Here is a 14,078-nt window from a genome sequence, read left to right as displayed (position 1 = left end):
CCAACATCTCTAAAAGTTGCTTTTGCCTTTCAAGAAGGGGATCTAACAACAATTAGGTCCAGAATAAAATGGAGCAACAAGAGAAACAATGCAATATCCTCCTTTTTTCAGTAATTGTTCTTTTAAGAGCCAATATATTAATCATTTATACTTGAAGACAAATTCACCTGATTGGGTAAGAATTTCACAATCAGTACTCACTTCACCAGTTGTTTTTCAAAGTCATTTGCCAATGTCAGCCAACTTTAACACTGAGCACAGCAATACGGAGCATCACCTCCCCCCCCCCCCCCCCCCCCCCATCCTGCCCAAACCCCCACCACACACACACGCATAGTAATTACCTTCCCCCAACTTTTGGTTTAGTTGCCACAGCCTGTATAGTCACCAGTTTGCCAAGCAATGAAGTTGAGCAGTTGCTCAATCGTCAAGAGCAGGTATGCAGAAAAGGTTGAAGCTGTCACCCTTCATCCTGGCTCAGCTGAATGAACTTTTTTTTTGCATTAAATTGAAGTCATTGACTAACTTGCACTGGCCGACGCAGGGAAAGTGCCATGTCAGTACACAAACATGGCATGCCTTCCTGGCACTTCTTGAATGAAAGGTTTTTTCCCCCACAATTAAGGAGAACTTGGGTTCACTAACATACTTTTACTGTATGGCAGTATCAATACAGTATGTTTAGGACAGTTGCAGTGCTGTGATTGACCAGTTCATGAGTTTCAGGGTCTGCTGGAAACCATTTCAGACAACTGGTGTTCCTGAATTTGGGAGTTCTGGTCTGAAAAGATTAAATTGTGTATGTTAGACTTTGGGAGAAAAGTAAGGAATTGGGGCATGCACACAATGGGAAGATACTGAAGGATTTGAGTGAACAGAATTCTGGGTTCTACATATACTTCCCTGAAAATGTTTGAATGCAGGTGCTTAAAGCCATAAATAATATCATCAAGATTTCAATTTATCTATGGAAGCATAAAATACACAAGCAAATAAATTTAGTATTGGTTTGGCCACAAACTGAGCACTATGTAAACTTATGTAAAGGATGTTCAAAAAACAGGGACACATAACGCAGGAGAGTCGACGTTTCGGGCATGACCCCGTCATCAGAGCTGAAAATGTGTCGCTGGAAAAGCACAGCAGGTCAGGCAGCATCCAAGGAGCAGGAGAAGGGCTCATGCCTGAAACGTCGATTCTCCTGCTCCTTGGATGCTGCCTGACCTGCTGCGCTTTTCCAGCAACACATTTTCAGCTCTGATCTCCAGCATCTGCAGTCCTCACTTTCTCATAATGCAGGGTCTTTCAGGATGATAAGAAATGAAAACTATATTTTTGAGTATAATATTAAACAGCGGCATGCTGGCTCAGTGGTTAGCACTGATGCCTCACAACACCAGGGACTCCAGTTCAATTCCAGCCTCAGCTGACTGTTTGTATGGAGTTTGCACATTCTCCCTGTGTTTGCGTAGGTTTCCTCTGGTTTCCTCCCATAATCCAAAGATGCATAGCTTAGGTGAATTGACCATGCTAAATTGCTCACAGCGTTCAGGAAGTGTAGGCTAGGTGCATTAGGGATAAATATAGGGTAGGAGAATGGGTCTGAGTGGATTTCTCTTCAGAAGGTCGGTGTGGACTTGTTGAACTGAAGAGCCTGTTTCCACACTGTAGAAATTCTAATCTAAACATTCCACTGAAGCAGTGATGCTAAAATGAGATTTGAAGAGCGGTTTTTAAAATTCTGTAAGTTCTTTGATCCTTAAATAGGTAAATACTGTTCCATTTGGTTATGACAATAATTATTCTTTTTAGATTACCACTAAGAGTAATGAAAGATTTCGCTACAAACAATCGAGTGATTTCTAGCAATTCTCTTTATTAATGGTGTTTCTTTTGTCCGAGTGCTTGGTAGCAAACTCGTTGACCAATGACAACTGATAATGCATTGGACTGTTTTTAGTGCAGTGGGCCAGGCATAATTTGGATTTGGAGAGTAAGACCTCTGTTGAATGTTTGAGAATAAGATTTATGGGAACTGATAGAACACATCAATCTTTAAAAGAATGAGAGAGAGTAAATGATACTTGTGGAAATAATTCATTTATGACTTATCTCCATTCTCTATAAATGTGTATACTTGCACCACTGTTGTCAGTGAAACATGTGCCATTTCTTTCCCTCTGGAAAATGACATTGAGCATGGAGGTACAATGGTGCTGACTTAAGAATGAATAATGTAAATGTAATTTGCATGCAGCATATTAACAGAAGCAACAGTTTGAGTCTTTAGAGATCTCATGTGGAAATATAATAGGCTTCAGGAACTGTGGTCCTGACCTTGGACTACCCATGACAATGTCACAGGAGATCTACTAGTAATGGTAAATCATTTTCTTTAATAGGAGATCTTCACTCACAGATGCAGAATCCAGGAAAAGTGTTCCACAGCCACTAGGGACGGAAGATACTTGTATTAGCAACCACACTGAAGTAAGCAAGATTGATCAGCTCATCCAAACACACCGAAAATCTTGTGTTCTCTATGATTGGCATAGATTACAAATTTGAAAGATGGAGGATTGTTCAGCAGAATTGCATCTTGGAACTCTGCCTTTGTTTTAATCTGAACCTGATACTACTAATTTTGTTTTGTTCTTCAGTTTGATTCTATATGTAATTAATCTACAAAAACATTCTAAACTTTTATGTTCAAGACTGTCCTCTTGGCTTGCTTTTGTTTTTGGCAAATCTTAGTACCACCCCAGTACTTTCAAACAAGGCTTGGAAAGTGCAAGAAAATTAAAAGATTTACGTTTGGTTTCACCTCATCAGTTTTCAGGTTTTCCCAGCTTTTCAGCATTATAGTCTCTGATTACTGCAGCAATGTTAGGTGAAGAATTAACATAACATTAGGCCCACCTATGTGATTATGACTTTACGCCAATTCAGCAACTAGCCTTCCTCCGAAGTATGATATGATAATTTCAAATAAATAAATTAACTATGAGAGTCATAAAGTTGTATAGCACCGAAACAGACCTTTTGGTCTAACTCAGCCATGCTGACTATATATCCTAAATTAATCTAGTCCTATTTGCCAGTATTTGACCGATATCCCTCTTAAACCCTTTTCTATTTGTGTACCCATCCAGATGCCTTTTTCAATGTTGCAATTGTATCCATCTCCACCAACTCCTCTGGCAGCTCATTCCATTCATGTACCATCCTCTGCATGAAAAAGTTGTACCTCTGGTCCCTTTTAAATCTTTCCCCTCTCACCTTAAACTCATTTTTGGGCTCCCCTACCTTGGGGAAAAAAACTTAGCTGTTCACTCTATCCATGTCCCTCATAATTTTATAAACCTCTATAGTGTCACCCCTCAGCCTCTGAGGCTCTCGGGAAAATTGCCTCAGTCAATTCAGCCTCTCCTGATAGCTCAAATCCTCCAACCCTGGCAATGTTCTTGTAAATCTTTTCTGCACCCTTTCAAGTTTAACAGTATATTTTCTATAGCATAGAGACCTGTATTTAATGCATTATTCCAAAAGTGGCCTTATCAGTAACCTGTACAGCCACAGTATGACATCCTAACTCCTATACTCTATGTACTGACCAATAAATAAAAGCGTACCAAATGCTGCCTTCACTATTCTATTCTATATACCTGCGACTCTACCTTCAAGGAGCCAAGAACCTGCACTCCAAGATATCTTTGTTCAGCAATACTTCCCAAAAAAAATCCGCCTTTTAAGTGTTTAAGACCTGCCCTGATTTTCATACCAAAATGCAATACCTCACATTTATCTAAATTAAACTCCATCTGCCATTCCTCAGCCCAACTGATCATGGTCCTGTTGTACTCTGAGATAACCACCTTCACTGTCTGTTACACCAACGATTTTGCAAACGTACTCCTATATTCACATCCAGATCATTTATATATATGACAAAAAGCAGTCAACCCAGTATTGATCCTTGTGACACAGACCTGTAGTCTGAAAAGCAACCCTGCACCATTACCCACTATCTCCTACCTTTAAGCCAATTTTGAATCCACATGGCTAGCTCTGCCTGGATTCCATGTGATCTAACCTCGCTAATCGGTCTACCAAGCGGAACCTTGTCAAATGCCTTTCTGAAGTCCACATAGACAATGTCCAGTGTTCTGCCTTCGTCAATCCTCATTGTCACTTCTTCAAGAAACTCAATCAAATTAGTGAGACACAATTTCCCATGCATGTAACCATGTTGACTATCCCTGATCAGTCCTTTTTCTTTCCAAATGCATGTAAATCCTGGCCCTCAAAATTCTTTCCAACAGTTTAATCACTGCTGACATCAGGCTCATGCCTATAGTTTCCTGTCTTTTTCGTACCACTGTTTTAAAATAATGTCACGGCATTAGCCACCCTCCAAGCTTCTGGCACCTCACCTGTGGCTATCTCAGCAAGGGGCCCTGCAATCACTTCACTGACTTTCTGCAAAGTTCTGGGATACACCTGATCAGATCACTCATCTCCTGCAGTTCCACACATGGGTGGCCTTGTTGATCTTTTAAGCAGCCACATTCTTTTCTTGGTTACTCTTTTGCCCTTAATGAACTTCTAGAATCTTGAAATGCTCCTTAACTCTATTTGCAAAGCTATCTCATGTCCATTTTAGCTCTCCTGATTTCTCTCTTGGGTGTGCTTCCAAATTCTCAAGCACAATATTTGTTGATCCTATTACACTTGTTAACCAAATAGGTCATATAGTTTCTTTTTAAAATTATGTATTAAATCATTGATTGATATCAGCATTCAAAGATACTGTGCTAATACGAAACAGTGTAAATGTAACATCACATGGTAAATTTGAAAACAGTGTGCAATTATAACTTTAAGTGACTGTTTCTTCTTTCCAAAGCTAATTTAGCTCTTTGGTAGAACTGTAAGTTAATGAAAGTCGTGGGAGGCTAGTAGGAGTTTGAAAAATGTAATTCAAAAGAAGTAAAAGATCTGTCAAGGCTTAAGAGTGGATGCAGCAACTTGAGTAAAAGTATACCAGGTGGAGCAGAAATTGAGAAATTAGCAAGAGTAATTGAGCATTAGCAATGAAATTACAGACCAATTCACCAACCTCAGTCGTGGGTAAGATTCTGGAATCCATTGTGAAGGATGAGATTTCTGAATACTTGCAAGTGTATGGATAAAAGCAGGGATGTACTTCTAAGGCTGTATAAGGCTTTGTCAGACACATTTGGCATATTGTACGCGGTTTTGGGCCCCATTTTTCAGGAAGGATGAACTGGCCCTGGATTGTGTTTAGAGGAGGTTCACAAGAATGGTCTCAGGAAGAAAAGTTTAATGTGAGAGGAACGTTTGAGGACTCTGCGTCTATAGAGTTTAGAAGAATGAGGGTTGATCTAATTAAAACCTACTGAATGGCCCGGATACAGTAGATGCTGGGAAGATGTTTCCATTGGTAGGAGAGACTAGGACATGAGGGCATCGTCTTAGAGTAAAGGGAAGACCTTTTAGAATGAAGGCAAGGAGATGCCTCTTCAGCCGGAGTGGTGAATCTATAGAATTCATTGCTGCACAGAAAACCGTGGAGGCCAAGTCATTGAGTATATTTATGACTGAGATAGAAAGATAGGTTCTTGAGTATCAAGAGTTACAGAGAGAAAGCTGGAGAATGAAGTCAAAAAACGTATCAGCCATAATTGAATGGCGGGGTAGAATCAATGGACTGATTAGCCTAATTTCTGGTCTTATGTCTTATTGACTTTATGATGTCCAGGAAAAATAGGGATAAAATCAATTGTGTTTTACCTAATTGTCATTTCCAACTTATGTTACAACTGGACAAATCAGTACCCAGAATGAAGCCTGGCTTCATAGATTTTCTTTAACATGACAGTCTTTCACTGAAACATAAGCACACAAGGCTGCAGTTTGGTTTGTGCATTGAACAGAAGTTTGTTATACTAAAGAAAGAAAAGTAAAATAAAACCAACCAAGTTATCTAAATATAAACACAGTTTGAGAAGATTCAAAACACATGACAAAGCAAAACTTCGTTTGCACTCCAACACGGAACCTTTACAGTTACCCAGAGGTCCAGATAAATTGCTTCCCTGTCACATTTTAATTTGACTTAATTGCGTATTCTCCGTTCCAAACCTGCGAGCTGGGAAATCCTTCTTACTTGAATGTTTACACAACTGAGGTTTAGACATCCTCAGTCTTTTGCAAAACATCCTCTTCTGGAGGTTTCATCATCTGCTACCTTTCACAAAAGGAACTTACTTTCTTAAATAAGAGCAAAATATTGTGAATGTTGGAAATCTGAGATAAAAAGGTCTACGATGTTGTGGCCATAACGGAGACGTGGGTTTCACAAGGGCAGGGATAGTTGCTTGATGTTCCAGGGTTTAGAATGTTTAAAAAGAACAGGGAGGGTGGAAAAAGAGGAGGGGGTGTGGCATTGCTAATCAGAGAGTGCAACACAGCTACAGAAATGAAGATTGTTGAGGAAGGTTTGTCTACTGAGTCAGTATGAGTGGAAGTTAGGAATGGCAAGGAACAGTCACCTCATTGGAGGTTTTCTGCAGACCACCTAATAGCAGTAGAGAGATTGAAGAACTCTTAGGCGGGCAGATTCTGGAAAAATGCAGATGTAGCAGGGTTGTTGTTATGAGTGATTTCAACTTTCCAAATATCGACTGGAATTTCCGAAGTCTAGATGGTTTGGATGGAGCCATTTTTGTCAAATGTTTTCAGGAGGGTTTCCTTACTCAGTATGTAGACAGACCGACGAAGGGAGAGGCCATTTTGGATTTGGTGCTCGGCAATGAACCAGGACAGGTGTCAGATCTCACGGTGGGAGAACACTTTGGTGACAGTGATCACAACTGCCTCAAATTTACCATGGCCTTGGAGAGGGAAAGGGGCAGTTACCAAAGGAAGATATTTAATTGGGGAAAAGGAAATTATGACGCTATCAGACAGAAGTTGGGAAGTACAGACTGGGAGCAATTGTTCCACAGAAAGGGCACAGAAGACATGTGGAGACTATTTAAGGATCACTTGTTGTGAGTGATGCATGAATTTGTTCCTCTGAGACAGGTAAGAAGGGGTAAGATTAAAGAACCTTGGATGACGAGAAATGAGCTTCTCGTCAAAAGGAAGAAGGCAGCTCACGTAAGGTAAGGAAGCAAGGATCTAGCGCAGCTTTAGAGGATTACACGCTTGCCAGAAAGGAGCTCAGAAATGGACTGAGGAGAGCCAGGAGGGGCACGAAAAAGGCTTGGCAAGAAGGATTAGGGAGAACCCAAAGGCATTTTATTCATCCATGAGGAATAAGAGAATGATCAGGGAGAAGGTAGGGCCGATCAGGGATAGCGTAGGGAAATTATGCGTGGAGTCTGAGAAAATAGGAGAAGCCCTAAATGAGTTTTTTGCCTCAGTTTTCACTAAGAAAAGGAACCTTGTTGTGAATGAGAACTTTGAGGAGCTGGGATACAGACTTGACCAGATCAAGATTGATGAAGTTGATGTGCTGGAACTCATGGAAAACATTAAGATTGATAAGTCCCCAGGGCCAGACCAGATTTATCCTAGGCTGCTCTGGGAAGCACGAAAGGTTGCTAAGCCACTGGCGAAGATCTTTGCTTCCTCACTCTCCACGGGAGTCAGACCCGAGGATTGGAAGGAGGAGAATGTTGTTCCTCTTTTCAACAAGGGGAATAGGGAAATCCCTGACAATTATAGTCCAGCCAGTTTTATGAATGTGGTCAGCAAAGTTTTGGAAAGAATTCTGAGGGATAGGATTTATGACTATTTGGCAAAGCATAGCCTGATTAAAGGCAGTCAGCATGGCTTTGTAAGGGGCATGTCATGCCTCACAAATCTTATTGAGCTCTTTGAGGAAGTAACAAGACAGGTTGATGAAGGCCGAGCAGTGGATATGGTGTATATGGACTTAAACAAGGCATTTGATAAGGTTCCCCATGGTAGGCTCATTCATAAAGTCAGGAAGTATGGGATACGGGGAGATTTGGCTATCTGGATTCAGAATTGGTCGGCTGACAGAAGGCAGAGAGTGGTTGTAGATGGAAAGTATTCTGCCTGGAGGTCGGTGTTGAGTGGGATCCTGCAGGGCTCTGTTCTTGGGCCTCTGCTCTTTGTAGTTTTTATAAATGACTTGGACGAAGAGGTTGAGGGGTGGATTAGTAAATTTGCAGATGACATTTGAAGGTGCCGTTGATATTATTGAGGGCTGTTGCAGACTGCAGCGCGATATAGACAGGATGCAGCGCTGGGCTGAGAAATGGCAGATGAAGTTCAATCTGGATAAATGCGAAGTGATGCATTTCGGAAGGTTGAATTCAGTGCTGAATATAGGATTAAAGACAGGATTCTTAGCAGTGTGGAGTAACAGAGGAATCTGGGTGTGCAAGTACATAGATCCCTCAAAGTTGCCACCGAAGTGGATAGGGTTGTTAAGAAAACCAAAACACCATAGGCTTTCATTAACAGGGGGTTCGAGTTTAAGAGCCCGCAAGGTTTTGCTACAGCTCTACAAGTCCTTGGTGAGACCACGCTTGGAATATTGTGTCCAGTTCTGGTTGCCCTACTATAGGAAAGATACAGAGGCTTTGAAGAAGGTTTGCCAGGATGCTGCCTGGACTGGAGGGCTTGCTCTTATGAAGAAAGATTGAATAAGCTTGGACCTTTCTCTCTGGAGAGAAGGAGAAAGAGAGGAGACCTGATCGAGGTATACAAAATAATGAGAGGAATAGATAGAGTCAATAGCCAGAGACTTTTCCCCAGAGCAGGATTGACTGGTATGAGGAGTCATAGTTTTAAGATATTAGGAGAAAGGTATAGAGGGGACATCAGAGGTAGGTTCTTTACGCAGACAGTTGTGAATGCATGGAATGCTTTGTCAGCAGTGGTGGTGGAAGCAGAGTCATTAGGGACATTTAAGCGACTGCTAGACATACACATGGATAGCAGTGAGTTGAGGGATGCATAGGTTAAGTTTTATTGTATTTTACGTTACGACTTCGTGGGCCAAAGGGCTTGTTCTGTGTTGTACTTTTCTGTGTTCTATGTTCTAAAATGCTGGAGAAACTCAGCAAGTTTGGCAGCTCTGTGGAGTCTGATATGACTTCTTCAGAACAGAAGAAAAAAGCCTCCTGTCCTCCAATAAGTTCTTACATTCTTCTGATCTTGCCATTTTTTCTTGACCCCATTGGTTGCTTTTCCTCTTCCCACACCCAACCCTTTTCCTGATTCATCTCTTCCCCTCCTCAAATTTATTTACCTGTCCTCCACATGCTTTATTCCATGACCATTCAATCTTCTCCATTTCTTCGTCGCTGCTTCACTCTATTCCTTGCCTTTTTAACCTACTCAGCCCTTTCCATCTTTTTCTCCCATTCTTTTTTTCACACTTGGCTTTTGCCTTGTTTTACCTTTCCTGGCTTGTTTCATTTATCACCTTGCCCTCTTAAACTGCCTAAATCTGCCTTGGTTCTAATTTTGTGCGACCAAGTAAGACAACTTTACCCCTTGGGAAATCATCATGAAATGTGTACTTCGCCCAAAAGCAGGCACCTGGCTCAATGTCTGCTAAAGCTTCATCCTGAACAGTTTCTAGGCAGTGATTCTCAGAGGTGGTATGTTGTTGCTTTTCATTCTCAGGGACAGGGTAAGGATGCAGGCTCCAAGGCTAATTTAGCTGGAACAGAAATTAAACCTTCTGTGTTGGCATTGTTCTGAACTACATGTTTGTCATCTAGTGAGCCATCTATCCCCTAGCCCTCAATACTATCGAATAATTTAGTTTAGATTAGATTACTTACAGTGTGGAAATTGGAGAAGAGTTAATGTGAGATATAATAATTGAGCCTAGAAAGTTTGTGTTTTTATGAATAACTAAGTCCTCAAAATAATGTTGCAACATTGACCGTAAATTTTCCTTTCTCCTTTATATATATTGGTGGTGCCACAGCACTAGAGAATTGAAAACTTTCAACCTGCTTAAGGATAAATTCATTGAGCTAAATCTTGTGAGCATTGGGAATGATAAGTGTATTGCTGCAGTGTGTGAAATTTCTTATGACCCAACACTGCTGTACATTTCTAATGTGTAGCGCAACACCCTTCTGGGAAATCTTGACAGACTAGAGTTGGGGGTGGTTCCATCACGTCCAATTTTCATGGTAGTAGCAGCTATATGCTGAGTTTAAAGGTCCAGCCTTTGATGATAGTGGAATGAGTGTATGGATGATTTAGGTAGTAGGTTAGGGGGAATAGTTGTGTTGTGGAAGTACAGTTGTTGGCAGAGTTGAAGCTCTTAGAATGAAAGGGATAGTGGTAGCATAGGTTTGGTGAGTGGCTGCTTTTCTGATTGAAGGAGAGTGTACAGTAGGCTTGATGTCAGGATCACTGCTTTTCTTGTTAAATATTAATAACCTAGACTTGAATGGATCGATTACAGCTTCAAAATTTTCATGTGGTGCAAAACATGAAGTGTTGTGTGGAGGATAGTGATACATTTCAAGTGGATATAGTCAGGTTGGTGGAATGAGTGGACACATGACGGATGAAATGTCATGCAGATAAGAGTGTAATGATACATCTTGGAAAACTGACAATATAATTGGTGCAATTTTTTAACGGTGATGCAGAAATAGAGAGACCTTTGATTATATGCCTACAAATCACTGAAGGTGCTTTGCTGATTGAGGAGTGATTAAAATGACTCATAGCATCCTTAGCTGAAAAATGTGTTGCTGGAAAAGCGCAGCAGGTCAGGCAGCATCCAAGGAGCAGGAGAATCAGGGCTTATGCCCGAAACATCGATTCTCCTGCTCCTTGGATGCTGCCTGACGAGCTGCGTTTTTCCAGCAACACATTTTTCAGCTCTGATCTTCAGAATCTGCAGTCCTCACTTTCTCCTCATAGCGTCCTTAGCTTTATAAAGGTTCAAAAGCAGAAAGTTAAGGTGAACCTTTTATGAAGAAACTGGTTTTGCCTCAATTGGAATAGTTGACTGGAATTTTCAAGGAGTGGCAGTCTTGAGCAAACGTGGCATTCTGCACCTTTTTTATACATAATGAAAGAGCTCTGTATTTCTGACAGCAGATTCTGATCAGGGCTTCTTCAGAAATGTGGAGTGCACTTTCATTTTAACAGGTCCATTGTAGTGTAGAATTGTCAGGGCAAAGCAAACCGTGCCTGTTATTTTCACAGCAGTCAGCTGCTATATTTTGAAATTTAAAGGTCAACCACAGACAGCTGCAGTCAAATGCTAAGTACATAAGATAAGTGTAAGGTTAGGATGCCAGAAGGGTAGGGTACCAAGTGGGTAGGTTTCAAGGAGTTGGATGCCAGGCAGGGGAATGTGTTAGTTACAGTGACGAAAGGGGATTGTTCTGGTGGTGGAGTAAGGAGCTGGGTCCAACAAGCTGAGGGAGTGGTGTCAGATTTGGTGGCAGTAAAAGGGAGTTGAGTTCATCAGGGTGGGGGTGTAGGTCTAATAGCTGGGGGGTGGTGTTATCTGTCCTTGGAGGCAAGAGTCAGTGTCTCATCAGTGATTGGGGCAATGTTGGAAGTCTTGGAGGTGCAGCTGTGTAGTATCTTGGTAGGATTCAGTTTTATAGTTACTCCGGAGTTAAATTAGGTATTTAATAATTTTTACTTAACTGCAGCAGACCTTTGGAATTCTTTGATTTTAAATAGAAAGTTTCAGATACAGGGGAATTGCCAAATGGATTCTTCAATTTCCTGAGCAATTCCTCCCAAGTCTACTGGGATGGGGATTCTACCAGGTCCTGTTATACAAAACCAATCATCTTGCCATCAGAAAAATCAAGCCATTTTACCCACCTTCTATTTTAAGAGGAGATGTAGAAAACATTTTATGAGAATGATTTAGGCATGGGGAGCTTCATTTACACCGATTGAAGAACGTGCAATTATTCCCCTCAAGATTTTGAACGAGGTGTTTAAAATCCTGACATCCAGTCTTTAAAAATTACAATGGTCTGTTGGCCGTCTTCCTTTTCTACCTTATAAACTTCAACTCCCCCAATATTTGCCTGTATCCGAATGCACAGTAAGTCTTATTTCACTGCCATCCCTGTGCTCACTAACTTACATTGGCTCTCAATCCCAGCAATTTATTACTTTTTCAAATTCTCATCCTTCCATGAGATTATCCCAACTCATTTCAGTAACCTTCAGTAGGCCTCATGGTTGTTTAATTCCTATGCTTTGTGCATTCCCGCTTTCTGTCGGCCTGATTATTGGTGACTGTGCCTTTAATTGCCTAGACACTGAATTATGTAATTCAGCCCCTACGTCTTCCTCTGCACACTATTTTACCCCCCCTCCCCCAACCCCATGGTTTCTGTGCTTAGAGGTGCTTCATATAAATTTTTAAAATCTCTGTCATTACTTGTGATTTGTATATTTGCTGTCATCTCTGTACACCACAAATCTATTTAAATTCTTAATTCCAAGCAATATAAACATTCTCTAATTTGTTTTGGTAAAATTTTAATATCTGTTTAGCTGAAATTACTTAGCCAATCATATGTTCATTCTGTTAATATCTTTAATTTGTTGCAGTCCTCTGTCTCTCAGCCAATTATTTCTAATCATTTTATTCAGAAATGTTAATTATTGAAAAGTAGAGCAGGTGAGACATGATCCTGGAACTTTTGATCTTGGAGGTAGGGATATTATCAGTACTCTTGTACTGCACACTAGAGCTCATCCTGTCCTTCGGCTGTTATCAGCCCATCAATTTGAATCACCTGAAAATTCAGAGATTGTGTTTTGATACAGTAGTCTAAATTAAGTTAAGCCACAGACACTATGGTCTCAGCAGCAATCATTGTGGAATACCACTTTTCTGCCACTGCCATAACAGTGCCTTCCTCTTACTCTTTGCTTTTATGTCGAGCATTCTATTCCATTGAATGTAGGCATCGCCGGTTGGGCCAGCATTTACTTCCTATCTCCTGTTGCCCCTGAGAATGTGCTATTAAGCTGCTTTCTTGAATTGTTGTTGTCTATTTGGTGTAGCTCCTCTCACAATGCTATTGGAGAGGTTGTTCCAAAATTTTGACCTAGCAATTTATTGTATGACCCTTGTCCGTCCTGTTCAAAAATGTAATGTGTTAATCAAGCAAGGCATATCCTTTTAAAATACATCTTATTCTAATTTTCGTTTTGAGCTGTTCCATTAAAATAAATATTTCTTTTTCTACATTAGTTCTTTAGCCATGTGCTAATGTTCCTAATCTGACTGTTGGTTTGTTTTTAAGTAAAATTTCATGTTGCTCACACAATAATCCAGAGTTTAATACTGCTACATGACAACAATCCTAACCTAAATTTAATCTTAATACTTGATATTTTCCCCCAAATGGATTTCCTCCCTTGTCCTAATTATTGACATGAATTGGAACAACTGGGGATTATCCCTTTCCTTTTCCTTTTATATAATATCCCTTGCCAACTTGTAGGTAACACATGTTCAGAATGCTTGTTTGTGGCTGCAGAAGATGCTACCTATTGTCCTGATTTATGGAGTCCCCTATCACTATACATTTCCATTTTGCTTCTTCCCTCTTTGGACAGTTCTCTGAACTTTGGTTCCTTGATATGCATTGTGGCTGCCCTCTCTACAGGCTTTCTGCTTCTCTTCACAGATAATCAGCATGTTGCATGTGTAGCATAGCACCAATGCTTGAAAACTTCATTTTCTCTTTCCTAAGTACCTGCCACTCTGCTTTATAACAGAAAAAATCTTTTATTTTCTGCTTTTCTCTGGGATGTATTTGCATTCAAGACAAAAGTACTCAGAAGTTCCTCTCCCTCCCTCATGTTTGAGTGTCTCCAACTCCCACTGCAGCTCATTCGTTCTGAGCTGGAGTGACCAGAAAGGCAAGGACATTTTCTGCAGGTCTGTAAATCTGAATCTATATTGTTGTCCACAAACTCCCATTTGTTACTGTATATGCAAATAGTCTGCTCTTCCATCTCTCTTTTTAAATTTGCTTGTTTATTGGTAT

The 14,078-nt window shown here is 40.6% G+C and overlaps 1 protein-coding gene across 2 annotated transcripts in view; it reads left to right on the top strand.

The window, feature by feature from the left end:
- Positions 1-14,078, top strand: part of bcorl1 (BCL6 corepressor-like 1) — a 175,612-nt gene that overhangs the window by 68,657 nt on the left and 92,877 nt on the right. The window contains exon 3 of one of the 2 annotated variants that reach the window (XM_060832260.1): positions 2,403-2,490. The exons of the other annotated variant lie outside the window; for it this stretch is intronic. Coding sequence (XP_060688243.1) covers positions 2,403-2,490 — 88 coding nt within the window. The remainder of the gene's footprint in view (positions 1-2,402; positions 2,491-14,078) is intronic. 2 annotated transcript variants of the gene reach the window in all.

The sequence above is a fragment of the Hemiscyllium ocellatum genome, chromosome 11 (genome assembly GCF_020745735.1).
Source record: "Hemiscyllium ocellatum isolate sHemOce1 chromosome 11, sHemOce1.pat.X.cur, whole genome shotgun sequence".
In the NCBI taxonomy this organism is placed as follows: domain Eukaryota; kingdom Metazoa; phylum Chordata; class Chondrichthyes; order Orectolobiformes; family Hemiscylliidae; genus Hemiscyllium; species Hemiscyllium ocellatum.
This window is presented reverse-complemented; position numbering and strand designations above follow the sequence as displayed.